Raw genomic sequence first — 15,115 nt, forward strand, 5'->3', positions numbered from 1 at the left:
TGAGCTTAAAACTCTAATTGAATCCCTCACAAAAAAGGTAGAAGCCATTTCTGTACAACAAAAGCCTATCCCCGTCATGAATGTAAATTCAAATCCATGTAGTTTCTGTTGGAGTCCTGAGCATCCCGACTCCCACTGTCCTATAGACTATGAACATTCTTGTTCCATTAATAGTGAACCTAACACCCCTTGGAGACAAAATCCCAACTTCGGTTGGAGAAATAACCAACAAGTCACACCTACAGGGTACAATAATCAATATGTTAGGCCAACGCACAGTTATAACCAAGCTCCACCACAACAAGGACAGGATCAGGGTAATTATAATAATTATAACAACCAAGTGCAACCTCGACAAAGTCAAGCACAAGGTCAATGTAGTTATAATAATTATAATGCTAATAGAGGTATCGTTCCGGTAAATAATAACTATCACAATCCACCCATAAATAATCAACGCGAGATAGTTCCAGTCACACCACCCGTGACTACTACACCCACACAACCGGATCGTCTTGACACCTTCATACAAGTGAGCCAACCACTTTTTCAAACCATGGCTCAATCTAACCAACACATTCTACAATCCGTTAATAATTTAAACCAATATTTAGCCCAAGAGAAAGCCCAACCAAAAGGCGTGTTTCCAGGCCAAGCGATACCCAACCCTAGAACAGCAAACATAGCCTTTGAGGTAAACGGTAATACTAGTACGGAAACTACAACCGTAGGTGAGCTAAATGCCATCACTACTCTCCGTTCTGGAAGAGTGGTTGATAACAAAGTAACTATGCCTATAGTTACCCCATCAGTACTCCCTACACCGGATATCGAACTAGATACCGAAATAGAAACTGAAGAACCTACCACTATAGAAGTACCAGTTAAACCACAACCTAAGAAACAGAAAGCCAAGGTTACACATCAAGTCGAGCCATACGCTAAATATAGAGTGAAACCACCGTTCCCTCATAAATTAGCCATGCTAACTAGGGATACTAACTTTGAGGAGATTATGAACGTTTTCAGAAATCTAACGATAAACCTTCCTTTTCTCGAAGCTATAAAAAAGCTACCTAACCACGCTAAGTTTCTTAAAGAGTTGTGCACTACTAGGCGTAAGACCAACATACCTAAAGACGCCTTTCTAACTGAACAGTTCCCAACTTTATCCAAAAATAATGGAATTGTTAAGTACAAGGACCCTGGTCGTCCTACTATACAATGCACCTTAGGAGATTCTCACATGACGACCACGCTACTAGACTTGGGGGCTAGTGTTAACTTACTCCCGTTTTATTTGTATAAACAAATAGGTCTAGAGAAGATGGAACCTACTAAAATGACATTGCAATTAGCTGATCGGTCTATTAAGTATCCTAAGGGTGTGGTTGAAAACGTGCTGGTTAAAGTCCAAAATTTTTACTACCCAGCCGACTTCGTTATCCTCGACCGCGAAGTCACTAACGACTCTGTACCCTATCATTTTAGGGCATCCCTTCTTGAGTAATCGCCAACGCTCATAAACTGCCGCGATGGTTCGATGTCCTTGTCCTTTGGTCATCTTTCTGTTGAGGTAAATGTTTTCAAAACGAGGACACAGTATCCCGATTCATCTACAAATGGCGAGGTTAGCATGATCGAGAGCTTAGCTCAAGATTACTTCAAAAACATGTTTTCGGAGAAACATATTAACAAATTCCTTTCCTTCGGAAATTCCGACTTTAACAATGACTCCCTGGTAGTAGACGAAATCGAAGAAGGATTCCTGCAACTCTTTTGCACCGCTTCTTTACCACTTCGCGAGTCCCCCCTTGCCAATAACCATTCATCCCTTGATGCTATGACGGAAGATGAATTTTTCAATCTCTATCCCAGTGATCCTTTTGACCCACCTATTGAGGAATGTCTTGTATATATCAAGATTTCTGATGATATGGACTTGAGAGCTCTAGCTGAGAATCATTCACCTTCCATCACCAATATTCCCCACCCTCCACCTTTTCAAAGGAACCTCGAGTTTGCACTCGATCCTTTAGTTTCTCCTATGCTTCATGATTTTTTAAATCCACCTAGTAAACAAATACTTGCCAAGGATAAACCACTTGACACCTTCATTTTCAGACTTGAGATAGTCCCTAACTACACCATGAATGAGTTTTGTGCTAAACCCACATCCTCATTTTTTCCATGCTTTCCCTCTAAAACTTATCCCAATCCACCATATTTTCCACAACCATTCACTTTTCCACACTTATTCACTAGGACACCCTCTCGTTCAAAGATGAAACATAAGGTGCATGCTCGGTTATGTTATAGGTCTATCCGACTTCTCTTTCATTCCACTAGGCTACGTCGTAGGAAATCTTGGTGCTTGATTGTGTTTAGATATGTTTTCTGTGATATTTATTTATGGAACGATCCACAACTATTTCGGTTGTTGATATATGATAAACTGCATATTCATACATATGTTTAGATAAGTCTAGGGAATCGACTTTAAAAAGACCCAAGTTTTCGTGACAATACCAACTTTACGAGTATAGGCCAAACAAAATTTTCAAACTTAAAAAGAGTTTTCCAATTTTTTTTGGGGGTGGCGTATTTTGGTATCCATTTCAAATCATGTTGCCACCCTAAGCCTGTCATGTTTACTCCTGTAGAGTTTGTGTTAGTTAGTACGTACCAGTTTAATTGTGCTTCATATTATCATATCATCTTTACAATATTTACATTATAGTGCTTTGCCAATTTTGCCACGTTTCTATGGTTAATTCTTTCCTTATCTCTTTACACTTTGAGGACAAAGCGTTCGATTGTTTAGGGGTGGGATAGAAACATTTGCAAAAATTAGACACTTTTAGGATGTAAATTACGCACTTTTATTTATAAAATGTTAAAAATTATAAAAATTAGTTAGTTACATAATTTAATTGTGCTATTGAATTGTTTCATGAACCCCCTTCTCCCAAATTGTTTGGGGGTGGTATAGAAACACGATGTAAATGTTAAGCACATATTAGGTTGTATATTACATATTATTTGTCTTAAAAATAATAAAAATAAAAATAAAAAGTTTATGCTATACACTTAGGAATATTGGTATTGTTTCTTTCTCTATGCTCTTAATAATCTAGAAGTCTCACGTAGCTTTTGCATTAGAATAGTTTTTAGAAACTTAGGTTAATATGTAGGTAATAATCTTTGCATCTATCTATAAATATATTACATGAGTATCTATGATTGTTGGGCAGTAAGTTTCTGAAATCTAGGCTAGAGTACTTATTCTACAAATCCTGTGAGAATATAGCATAAAGCCTTATATGAGTGAAACATTTGAGAAATGACACAAGGGAGAAGTATATTTTGAATAGAGAAATCACATGTCCACTTGCTTGACCACTATACCATGTCCTAAGAGAGAATTTAGGCCCTTTTTGGATCGATATAGCTAGAAATTCCGACCTAAGTATATTTTCCGCTAGTCACCCCACTGAGCCTTTCATTAGCCCTTTCATAAACCACAAATCCTTTACCCTGTTAGAAAACAAAACAAAATAAAAAAAATTCAACCTACCCAATTTAGATAAGTCTGAGAATAGAATAAGGAAGAAAGAAGAAGAGAAAAACTTGTGTAAACAAAAGTTAGTTAATTGCTTCAGAAAATAAAGAAAAGAAGTTTCCATCCAAAGAAAAGAAAAATAAAAATAGAAATAAAATAAAAACTCAAAAAAATAGAATAAAAGGAGTCAAAAGCCAAAGAAAAAGAAAAAAAATATGGCTAAAGATGGAAACAAAGTGTAGAAGCAAAAGTAAATAACAAGGTTTTCTCTAGTTACATAATATGAAGACTCTTTTATCTCAGACTTGTCCGTTTTGAATATCCATTTCCTTCCTTCTTAAACCATCTCCTAATCCCCGAAACACCTAATAAAGACCTTTAGCTCAATTAGGAATAGGTTAGTGTGATAGTAAGTGGCAGATGTGTTTGATCGACTCCGGCTTCCTTGTGTGTCATTGAGATTGTAAGGTAAAGTATGCCCACTGCACACTGGAGTAGCAAAACTTGAGTGGAAAAATCAGAGTGAATTTTTTCTTGACTTTTATGTGAGAACCTACTTAAGGACGATATTCCAAAGTTTCAGAAACGGACCTATTACTGCATTTTATAGCATTACTCATTGTATATATGTTTATTCATAGATGATTGATTATTATGCATATATTAGCTTAGGTTTCGACATGATTATTCTGTATTCATTGCTAGTGAGATGTATAGATAATTGAGACATAAATAAGAAAACAATAGTTTTATTTCTTAGTCGTTGTAGTATAGATGAAGTTTGTGCGTACCTTCACTGGAAAACTCTCACGAGGCTATAATTCGTCCACTAGGGAATTCCTAGTGGTTTAAGGCCTTGTTGCATATGGTCAATGCAATCGCGACTCAAATAAACGAGTAGATAGAACTCCATTTTTGGTCACTTATTCTAATTTCTCATCTTTGCTTGAGGACAAGCAAAATGCTGTTTGGGGGTGGTTTGATAAGAGCCCAAAACTGTAGTTTTAACCCCTTAACAATCGTACTTTTAGACCAATTATGTGAATAATAAGTAAGAGTTAATATTGATTACGTGTTTTTATGCATTTCAGGCTTCAAAGTCCATTATGTGCAGAAATGTGCCACTTTAGCTAGATAAAAGAGCAATGGTTGGTTGCTAAGGAGTTCTATGATTAAAGGCCAAGATTCAAGAAGACAAAGCCTTTCTAAAGCCCGGTCAAAGCTGAAAAGTCAAAGTCAACGCGAGCAGAAACAGCACACAAAGTCAACAGAACTTCCGAAGGCCGTATCTTTGGACTCAAATCTCGGAATGGGGCCTACCTTATGTCAATACGACCGGCTCGGAAAGAGCTTTCCAATAGTCCAAACCTTGACCCAATCAGAGGAGCAAAAGTGGACGAAAATTCTGTTGAAGCCAACTGCAGCTGAAAAGGCCTTTTTGGACTGAAAGAATTGGGTTTTGGGCCTGATTCTCTGGCCCAAAACATGGCTCCAAGCCCATGCACGATTTTTGGATCTGAAAGTATAAAAACAAAAGCTTAGCTCTTTGTTAATGGTAGATAGTTAGACGTAGATTAGAATTAGATTAGTTAGCCTCCATTAATGAGTTTTAGAACTTAGTTTTAGAATTTCATTTCTTGTTTTAGATTAATTTCTTGAATCATTGAATATTATTCATTAGATAAATAAAATAGTTATTATTATTGTCATTTCGATTTTTGTTATTTCAATCTATTAGATCTAGTTTTAATTATTGTTGGTTACCATTTCTTAGTTGTTAATTAGAATTTAATTATTGTTTAATTTAGATTAGTAAATTTCGAATCTTGATATTATGTTTAGTTTAGATTCATATGGAAATAATTGCGGAATGATTCTCGGCTAAACCTCCATTAGAGGGGTTGAGAAGCCTTGATGAAAGCTTGATTCGATTATCGTAGAGTTGTCGTAATTCTATTCCACTCTAGAAACGATTAATTAATGAGAATGGGTTTAATCATTCACATGCTAGTTATGAATTGGTAGAAATGTCATGTGTAATTAGGGATTAGGAAGAACCAATTGTTAGCATGTAGCGTTCAATTCGATTACGACGATTAAATCATTAGTGAGTTAAGTTGAGTTAAGGTGGAATCAATCCCCCCTAATTCCTTATTATAGAATCAACGTAGTATTTCCGTAGTTGAATCAATTATAGTTTGTATCTTGTAGGTAGCTGCATCGTAGTATAATTCCCCCTCGTAAAACTCTCATTAGACTTAGAGAAGAATACTTATACTTAGAAAACACAACATGCGGAAGGACTAGGAGTGGAACGAATTTGTTACTCCACTCTAATTCGATAGATTTGAGAGTAGAAACTTTGATAAATATAGACACGTTAAAGTTTTAGTTTACTTACGTTTTGAGTTCATCGTTCATTTCGTAGGTAGACTATTCATTTTATGTTTATCAGCAAACAAACATCCTACTGTTTTTTTTGGCCCAACATTGGCTCCAAATTTTGCCCAAACATAAATCATTAAAATCGATACTAAACTGTACAAAGGCTTGTTCTCCACGACTCCACTTCTCCTCTCAATCTCTTGGTCTCTGCAATTCTCTAAGGTCTCTCAAGTTCTCCAACCTACACTCCACGGTCTCCATTCCTCTCTCTTTTGTTGACTATACCAGTTACCATCGCATCTGCAGAAAGAAATTTTTCAAAACTGAAGTTGATCAAGTCTTACCTTTGATCGAGCATGTATCAAAAAAAATTTAAATGGATTAGCTATGTTATCTATTGAAAAGTCTTTAGTAGAAAAACTTGATTATGAAGGCTTAATTAGTAATTTCGCAGTTAGAAATATAAGAAGACTAGCTTTTCAGTAGTGTTTAGATTTTGTAATTAAATTTTGGCGTGAATTTGTTGATATTAAGCACACATTTGATTTCGTAAGAGTACGAAGGAATTTGGACTTAATTTTTGATCAAATAAGAAAAAAAATTTGACTTATGTATTTTTCATCATTTATCGGTAGAGGCCACACTTTAGGATCTCGCCTAGGGCCTCCCAAAACTCAAGGCCGCCCTGCATAGAATGTGGATAGAAGGGCCTGTTGATGATTCTTCTGAAAGTTACAAATTGTTAGTTCTTTCCTTCGTTATTACCTGTATATTATATGTTTGCTTTGAATACATAACTTTTTATAGTTTAGTTATTATCAATACTTACACTAATGGCTAATGCCTAATTGTTGTTTCCAATTTTGAGCAAAACAGAACGCCAGTCCTAATTAACGATTGTAATTTTATTTCTTGATTGTGATTGTAAATTGCGAAAGTTTCTAATATCTTTCCGTTTTGAACCGACGTGGTTTACAGATCCTACTTTTTCGGAGGTTGTTCGATGATCAAGCTTCTATGCGAGTACAAATTCAAGGCCATGCTTTATTTTTTTCTATGAACCTTGATATTTGTCGGAAAAGATTAACCAGATGGAATGTCACGCACTTTGGTGATGTTAATTATCAAATGGCTCATATCAGGAGTCAAGACGCAGTTGAAGCATATTTTAAAATAACCACCACATATTTCTCATCAATTGCCAGATTATTTAGCTCACCAGGAGACTTTATTGCCTTACCAGGTATAACCCTCTTTGTAGAAAGATTGCCTATGCATTGGGCACAAAAGAACGAGCTGCTAAGCTTCTATCTAATGAATTTAGCACGACAAACTTTCATCCTACAGTTGTCAAGCGACGACATAGGTCATATATCTATCGAATTGTGGACGGGCTCGGTCATGTTTCGTTTGAATTCTCATGAGTCTATCACTCTTACTCAATATTTCTATTACCTCATGTCCTCTAGCTAGTCATCCTTCCATGGAAAATGAATTGCCGGATTTAATTCATCCACTCTGGTCAAGATAACGAAGATCTCACTATCTCAGGTTGCCTGTGTCAGATCAGGAGATTAATTTGTAGTGCCATTAAGGAGATTTGTTCTTTCAAATCTCCAGGACCAATTCCGAAGCTGTTTTTTGTTGGAACTTCGTAGGACCAAAAGCCATTTCCATTACAAGCAGTTTTTTTGCTGAGGGTTCTTTTGCCAAGGAACTTAGTGGATACTTACAATGTACTAATCACCAAAATTCCTAGACCTACATTTGCTAAACATTTTCAACCAGTAAGTCTAACCAATGTAACATATAAAGCGATTACTGAGTACAAATTTCATAGTCAGGAGGATGCGACCTATTCTCAACTATTCAACTCCATCATTCGTCCAAATCAAAGTGTTTTTTTTTTATCTGGAAGGTTTATTCATAATAATGTTCTTCTAGCACATGAAGTTTTCATCATATATATTATGTTGAAGCATGTACCAACCCACGTTTCAATATAAGTGGACCAGCATCTAGTATTTCACCTTCCATTCTGTGTTGGGCAGAGTTAGGGGTGCCTTTTTTTTCCAAAAACTCAATTTTTCCGAATTCCAATCCAATATTTTTCCAAATTTGGTCATGATATTTGTGTTCCGATATCCGAAATTTTGATATCCGATTTTTCTGAAAAATAATTGGATCGGAATCGGATGTGTTTTCAAAATCCGATCCGATATGATTTCCAATTAATTTCCAAATTTTTAACATATAGCGGTCTATTTTATATAGTTACTAAATTAAAACTACATCTAGTTTACAAACCAAATAAAAACCCTAGAGAAGTAGAACATTGCCTCTCACACAATTTCAAAAAATCAATATTGTCATTCTAGTACATGTCTCAATTTCTCCCATCTTCCTATTTACTGAATTAATGCATTAATATGAAGAAAGAACTTGCTGAATGAATGTATTAACTGGATAAAAAATGGTTATCCTAAAAAAGAATCTGATTATATAATTCAAATTTCCGATTTACTTATGTATTTTACGGATTACAAAATTTTTGAAATTTTTTCGATTTTCCAAACTTTCCGAATTCGGAAAAAAAAATTGCCATCGGAAAAATAATTAGATCAGATTTGGAAAGGATATTGCCATCCGAAAATAATTTGAAATTTTTCCGAAAGCCGTTTATCTGATCCAATCTGAAATCACCCCTAGGCAGAGTCCAAATTATATATATATATATATTACAAGTTTGTTATTGCTCTAAAAATCTTGTTTTGTGTTGGGCACCTCCCATCTACATCAAGGGTGACCTATTGCAATCTCCTATTGTCCCCACTTCTTTTAATTGATGTAATTGTGTTTATTAATTGAAATCAATTTTTTTTAAAAAAAATCTTTAATTCGTAACTCAAAATTGATGTAATCTTCTTCCCGTCATCAAATTTTGATGTATGTATCTTCTATTTTGATACATGTCCACTACAGGTCAATCCTTAATGAAGAGCAGCTTTTCCGATGTCTGGAATGTGCCTGATCAACTGACACTCTAGGACAAGGGCCCGTGCTTTCTATTACATCTGCATGTGCATCTGATAGACCTGGTACAAGCTTGCAGCCAAGTTTCCTTGCAAACAAACGTGGAGAACTCAGGGCCGACCCTAAGATTTGAGAGGCCCTAGGCGAGCTCTCAAAGCGGGGCCTTAAGCTTTTTTTTTAATATAGTAGAGGGTTGTGGATGACCCCAACCTACATTAGTTAAAATCTTAAGTACATCCTCCCATTCTTATCCTCCTTAGTTATAGTCATGAGAGCTAAGCACAAAGGAGGGACAAAATAGTTGGTTACATAGTCATTTTCTTGTCCTGCAAGGAAATCTGCAGCTCTATTCGTTTCCCTGAACACATGCACAAAGCTTACTGCTGTAAAATAACCTAGTGTAGCTTTAATAGCAACAAATAAGTTTGCACATTGTCATGACACCCTCTCCTTAAGCTTTAACAAAAGAAAGAAAGAAGAAAATTATATAGGCAAAAAAAAAAAATTTTGTTATTTATTTTGAAAGTAGGGGAAATGAAATCTAACCCCACCAAGTCAGAAACTAATTACATCAAGTAAAATATCATCAAAAATTTCCCCATCTCACAGTTTTAGTTGCAAAATCAGTTATTACATTTGCATAATCAAGCTCCTCTGCCAAAGCTTTTTCAATAGATAGCATAGCTAATCTATTTAATTTATCTTGCGACAGGGTCGATCGAAGGTAAGACTTAATCATCTTCAACTTTGAAAAGCTCCTCTCTGCATAAGCAACTATAACAGGTATAGTTAATAATATTCTGTAAGCAATCCACGCATTTGGAAAGCAACTAGCCCTTAAGTTCAAATGGTTTAGCACTTCAATTGCCTTCTTTGCGTCATATGGTAAAACTTCTTTCAAGAGTTGCAATTCCAAAAATAACTCTGTCCCGTCAATATTAGAAATGTTGTCATGTTTCAAAAACTCAACTAAGTTGCCATAAGAAGCCTTTAAACTATCTCTGTCTATAGACTTCAACTTCTCCAAATTAAACAAGAACCCAAAATGTTTCTCATATACTTGAAACTGTTCAAACCTACTCTTAAGAGAAGAAAGAGCTTAGACAACAATAAAAATGAAGTAGTTGACTCTAAATGATTCTTCAGCTGACTGTGGCACCTTTTTATCCGCGTTTTCATCAAATTGTCTCTTTCTACGAATGATACGTTTATCACGAAAAATAGGCTCAATTTGTATAGCACTTGCAACTTCTTTAGCTTCTATCATTGCTTCTTCAAATCCGATTTCTCTATATTTTTCAAAAAAGGAAATCAACCTTTGCAGTTCACTAATAGTCTATATATCTTCAGTTTGTTAGAGTTTGCTACCAACATTAACACCATTCAATATCATGTGCCAAACAATCATACCAATCAAGAACTCAAAATTCTCAATATCATGTGTGGCTAGGGACTCAGCTTCACTCTTAGTCTTCGGATCATCACTAGTATCCATTAATTCAACTAAAGCATCTCTTATCTGTGGAGCTTGACTTCTAATCGCTTTAACACTTTCCACATGACTTTCCCAACGTGTTTGTGACAATGCCTTCAAAGTAAGATTGGGACCTCTTTTCACATGTTCTTTGAAAACTTCCCACCATTTTGTAGAAGAAGAAAACAATGTATATACATGTTGCACCACTCCGAAAAAGGACATAGCTTTAGAGCAAGAGTTAGTCGTATCACACAATGCAAGATTTAGACTATGGCAACCACATGGCATATAAAAAGGTCTAGGATTTATTTCGAGCAATCTTTTTTGTACACCTTTGTGTTTGCCTTTCATATTAGATCCATTGTCATAGCCTTGTCCCCTTACATCATTAATATCAAGTTGAAGAGTGCTCAATACAGCTTTTAGCTCATTAAAGAGTCCCAAACCCGATGTATCACCCATCTTCATAAATTCTAAAAAGAACTCTTCAATCTTAACTGGATTTGTTGAGACATCTACACATCGTATCACCAACGACATTTGTTCTTCATGGCTTACATCTAGAGTGCAATCAAGAATAACTAAAAAGTACTTAGCCGCTTGAATTTTCTTAAGAATTGCATTTTTCACCTCACCTGCAAAAAAAAAATTATGATAACTCTTAAATAGAATGTCATGGATTATCTACCCAAAAGAAAATGCACTAATAACATCACCTACTAACATCTGAATTAGTTCATTCTGAATGTTGTGGCCAAGATAATGATAGTGAATATCATGACTTTCAATACGTCGGATGTGCTCTTGCAATATTGGATCAAATTTTGTAATCATTTCAATCATACTAAAAAAATACTATTGTTTTCTTCCTTAATCTTCTCATTGTCCCCGTGAAATGCCAAAGTATTTTTAGCAAGAGCTTTCACAAGAGCAAGTATCCTCAATAATAGTTGTCTCCAATGTTCTTTTTCTCGATTGATTTGTTGCTGCACACTCTTATCGATTGTTTCATTCTTTCCTAACCTATTTTCTAACTCATACCAACTATTCAAGTGTCTTTTGTGCTCAGTACTTTGTTCATGTTTTTGAAGCTTTTCACCAAGATTTTTCCAATTTAAACATCCTTCACTATCCAATTGAGAAAGCCTTCCTCGTTTCTTGAACAATTTACAACAAAAACAAAATACCCTGTCCACCGAATGAGAATAAACAAGCCACATTCAATCTTGCTTCAAACCATTATCCATACGTCGCACGTAGTGGAAGGTTGAAAAATGTCTACCTTCATCATCTCTAGGAAAATCAGTAGCATTGTCTCTTATCGGACCTTTTTCGACCAATAAATCCTTATATTGCTGATCAATCTTATCCCAATTTGCTGGATCAAAATAGTTTGTCGGCCCATATTCTCCATTCTCATTCATAGCTTCATTAAGTTCTTCTTGACTTTCAATATTCATTGTCTCTTCATCTTCAGCATTTACTCTCTCTTCTAATTCAACATTATTCATCTCCTCTTCAGCTTCAACATTTGATCTCTCTTCAAATTCATCATTCCCCCTCTCGTCATATTCCATATTCACTATATTTCCAAGCTCCTCATGTGCAACATCTTCATTAGAAGTCTCTGTTTGTCCACTAATAGAAAAAAATTTAAGAATACTTCCCGCCTGCGATTGAGCGAGTTCTTCTTGTTTTTGCTTCTTTTTTCTCTTAGCACTACCCGATGGATATTTTCTAACGCTACTCGTGATACTAACCACTCAACAGAATTTCTGAACAACAAAGACTAGCAAGTCAGACAACTAGCTTAGAACACTTTTCAAACTTTTGAGTCATTTAAAATATAACATACATAAAACAAAAAATTCAATCAAATTCATATAAGATTATTGCTATGAAATATTCAATCAAATTCATATAAGATTATTGCTACAAAAAATTCAATCAAATTCATCCAATTTAAAAAGAAAAACAATAAATAGAGAATTGAAAGGGGTTAAGGGAACATACAAAGCATGTATATTGGGAGCACCTCTGGTAGCGTAGCAGTCTTGTTTGCAACTCCTCAAAGACTAGGTTCTCTCTTCTATTTGTTTTTTTAGTTTCTCTGTTTCTTTTAAACTAACCTTAAACCCTTCATTTTTTTTGAAATAGAAAACTAGAAAAGACGGAAATATAAGGCCTCTAGGAGACCGAATGGAACCGTACTGTTTTGTTTTGTTTTTTGTTGGCTGGGATTAAATCAGTTGGGTCAATCTAATGTTTGGGCTTTTATTGTATTAAATCAGTTGAGTCAATCTAATATTTGGATATGGGCTTTATTAGATAGTGGGTGGAGAATTGGGGGCCTTTTTTTTAGTCAACAAGTGGGGGCCCTAGGTGGTTGCCTAGTTGGCCTTGCCCCAGAGCCGGCTGTAGGAGAACTGAGAAAGCTATTAGATTTTTGTCACTTTGTGCATCTCTTGCTTTATTTTACAAAATTCTTGTTCTAGTTCTCCAACTCTGGATCTCATCCTCTTGAAGTTGACTCTTAGCACCTGATTCTCACGAACAAATGTAACCCACCCACCTCTCTGCACTACTTGGCATGCCATGTCATTGGAGGCAGTGTCGACACCAGCAATTATGTTTATAATAAATAAGAGTTAGTACTATTTACGTACTTTTGTGTATTCCAGGTCTTGGAGTCAACTATATGAAGAAATATGTCACTTTTGCAAGAGAAAGAAGCAAAAATTGGTTGCTAAGAAGTTCTATGGTTAAAGCCCAAGTTTCAAGGAGAAAATGTCTTTTTAAAGCACAGTCAAAGCTGAAAAGTCAAAATTAGTCAACGCGGGCATAAAAGTCAACAGAACTTCCGTAGGACGTAACTTTGAACTCAGACCTTGGAATTGGGCCTATTATATGTCAAAACGACTAGCTAGGAAAGAGATTTCTAATGGTCTAGGCCTTGACTTAATAAGAGTAGTAAAAGTGGACGAAAAAGTTATTGCAGTAATTTCCAACAGAGAAACCCCTTTTGGACTTAAGTAATTAGGTTTTGGGCTTGATTTAGTGACTCAAAACATAACTCCAAAACCCATGCATGAAATTGTAAACCTAGCCCTCTCCTATATAAAGAGGACTAGGGAAAAACTCTAACTATCTCCTACCTCTTCTCTTTAGTCTAAACCTAGTTTATGTTTATTAGCCTAGCCACCATTAATACAATTCAAGTTATTTTTTATACAAGTATTCCTTTAATTATGTCTTATTCTTCTCATTATTTATTCTATATATATATATATATAAAACTCGTGCACATTCTCTCCCCTCACCATATCACTCAATTTTGCACCTAGAGCAATATGATTGGCTCCTAAAAAATCGGATGAAATAATAATTAGTGACACCTCCCTAGGTTTGTTTAAATCTCCCAAATCTATTCTTAATTTTCTATGGACTCCTCAAATTAAAAAAAAAAAATAATAACAAATTAAATAAACCTTATACAAATTCAACCGAAAACCTAACTTTTCTCCTGAAGCTACGATTGTCTCTTATCTTCTTCCCTACCAAGCGAGAGTTCACAATAGCCCCACTACTGCATTGAGCCAAACTGGCAGCCATGACACAAAAATTGTACGCCTCAATTCAACAACCTCTTTTCTCTCCTCGCTTACGCCCATTTCCTGAATCTCACTCTCACCCTTCCATCGTCAAGGCCCGGTCCATCCAACAGCAAGATTTCATCAGTGATTTACCCGATGCAATACTTCTGCACATTTTCACTTTTCTGCCAATGGAAGAAGTAGTAAAGACTGGTATCTTGTCAAGAAGATGGGATCACCTATGGACTAAAGTTCAACATATTTGTTATAATAGTCCGTTAAGTGGTAAAAAAGAAGAACTGGAGAAGTTTACTTGCTTTGTCAACAACACGTTATCTTTTCTTAAATGTGATAGCATTGAGGAATTTTCTCTTGACTTCAGTGATCTCTCTCCTGAAGTAGTGAATGCAGGGCGAATGGAAGGAATGAGGAGGTTTGCTTTGCAAGTTGATAGATGGATTCATTGTGCAGTAACAAAGAAAGTAAAAGTGCTCTATCTAAATCTTGTAGACAGCAAGGGTCCTATGTACGGTTTTCCTTACAAGGTGCCTGGCCACATTTTCAGTAACGACTCTATTACAGAACTATTGTTGTGCGTTTGCAGACTGAACCCATTTAGACCAATCTAATGGAACAATCTCAAGAGTTTATTTCTGTATGACATCCTGTTGAGCAACGAACTGATTCAAAACATATTATCTGGTACTCCATTGTTGGAGGTTATAAGATTTTCAGAGTGCAAAGGTATGAGAAAAGTGATTATAACTAACCCAAACTTGAAGGGTTTAGCCTTGGTTTGCAGCTCAGGGCCATGGATAGAACTCTCTGCTCCACATGTACAAACATTGGAAATCAGTGGTGACATGAAACAGGACCGCCTCAAGAATGTATCATCTCTGCTTGGTGACCAAGTCATCCCTGAAGGACAAACAATAGATGATTCGTTTCAGAACTTGTTGAGAAGGGCTTTTGAGAGTGTTCACCATGCAATAGTTTTGGGTTTATCAACTCGATGCATCCAGGTGTTTTGTAGTGGCCCATTATATAACGCGGGACTGGGTCAAA

General features: G+C 35.7%; 2 protein-coding genes across 2 annotated transcripts; one reads left to right on the forward strand and one right to left on the reverse strand.

Annotated features, from left to right (window-relative positions):
* Positions 1-9,566: 9,566 nt before the first annotated feature.
* LOC147498230 (uncharacterized) lies at positions 9,567-12,034 on the reverse strand. The gene is made up of 4 exons (XM_086563183.1): positions 11,740-12,034; positions 10,349-11,092; positions 10,140-10,267; positions 9,567-10,061 (listed from the first exon to the last, which is right to left on the reverse strand). Exons 1-4 carry the CDS (start codon positions 12,032-12,034, stop codon positions 9,567-9,569), a joined length of 1,662 nt encoding a protein of 553 aa, XP_086419309.1.
* Positions 12,035-14,067: 2,033 nt separating this feature from the next.
* LOC147498231 (putative F-box protein At3g44060) lies at positions 14,068-14,679 on the forward strand. The gene has a single exon (XM_086563184.1). The coding sequence runs from the start codon at positions 14,068-14,070 to the stop codon at positions 14,677-14,679; it is 612 nt and encodes a 203-aa protein (XP_086419310.1).
* Positions 14,680-15,115: the final 436 nt, after the last annotated feature.

The sequence above is a fragment of the Coptis chinensis genome, chromosome 5, assembly GCF_015680905.1.
Source record: "Coptis chinensis isolate HL-2020 chromosome 5, ASM1568090v1, whole genome shotgun sequence".
NCBI lineage: Eukaryota > Viridiplantae > Streptophyta > Magnoliopsida > Ranunculales > Ranunculaceae > Coptis > Coptis chinensis.

Bases quoted from the DNA above. Each gene is read 5' to 3' on its own strand.
- LOC147498231 (XM_086563184.1), top strand. From the start codon at position 14,068: ATGACACAAAAATTGTACGCCTCAATTCAACAACCTCTTTTCTCTCCT.
- LOC147498230 (XM_086563183.1), bottom strand. From the start codon at position 12,034: ATGGAATATGACGAGAGGGGGAATGATGAATTTGAAGAGAGATCAAAT. The intron at 11,093-11,739 runs GTAGACATTTTT...TTTTTTTTGCAG, and splicing joins TTTTCCTAGAGATGATGAAG to GTGAGGTGAAAAATGCAATT. The intron at 10,062-10,139 runs GTGCCACAGTCA...TCTTCTCTTAAG, and splicing joins ATGAAAACGCGGATAAAAAG to AGTAGGTTTGAACAGTTTCA.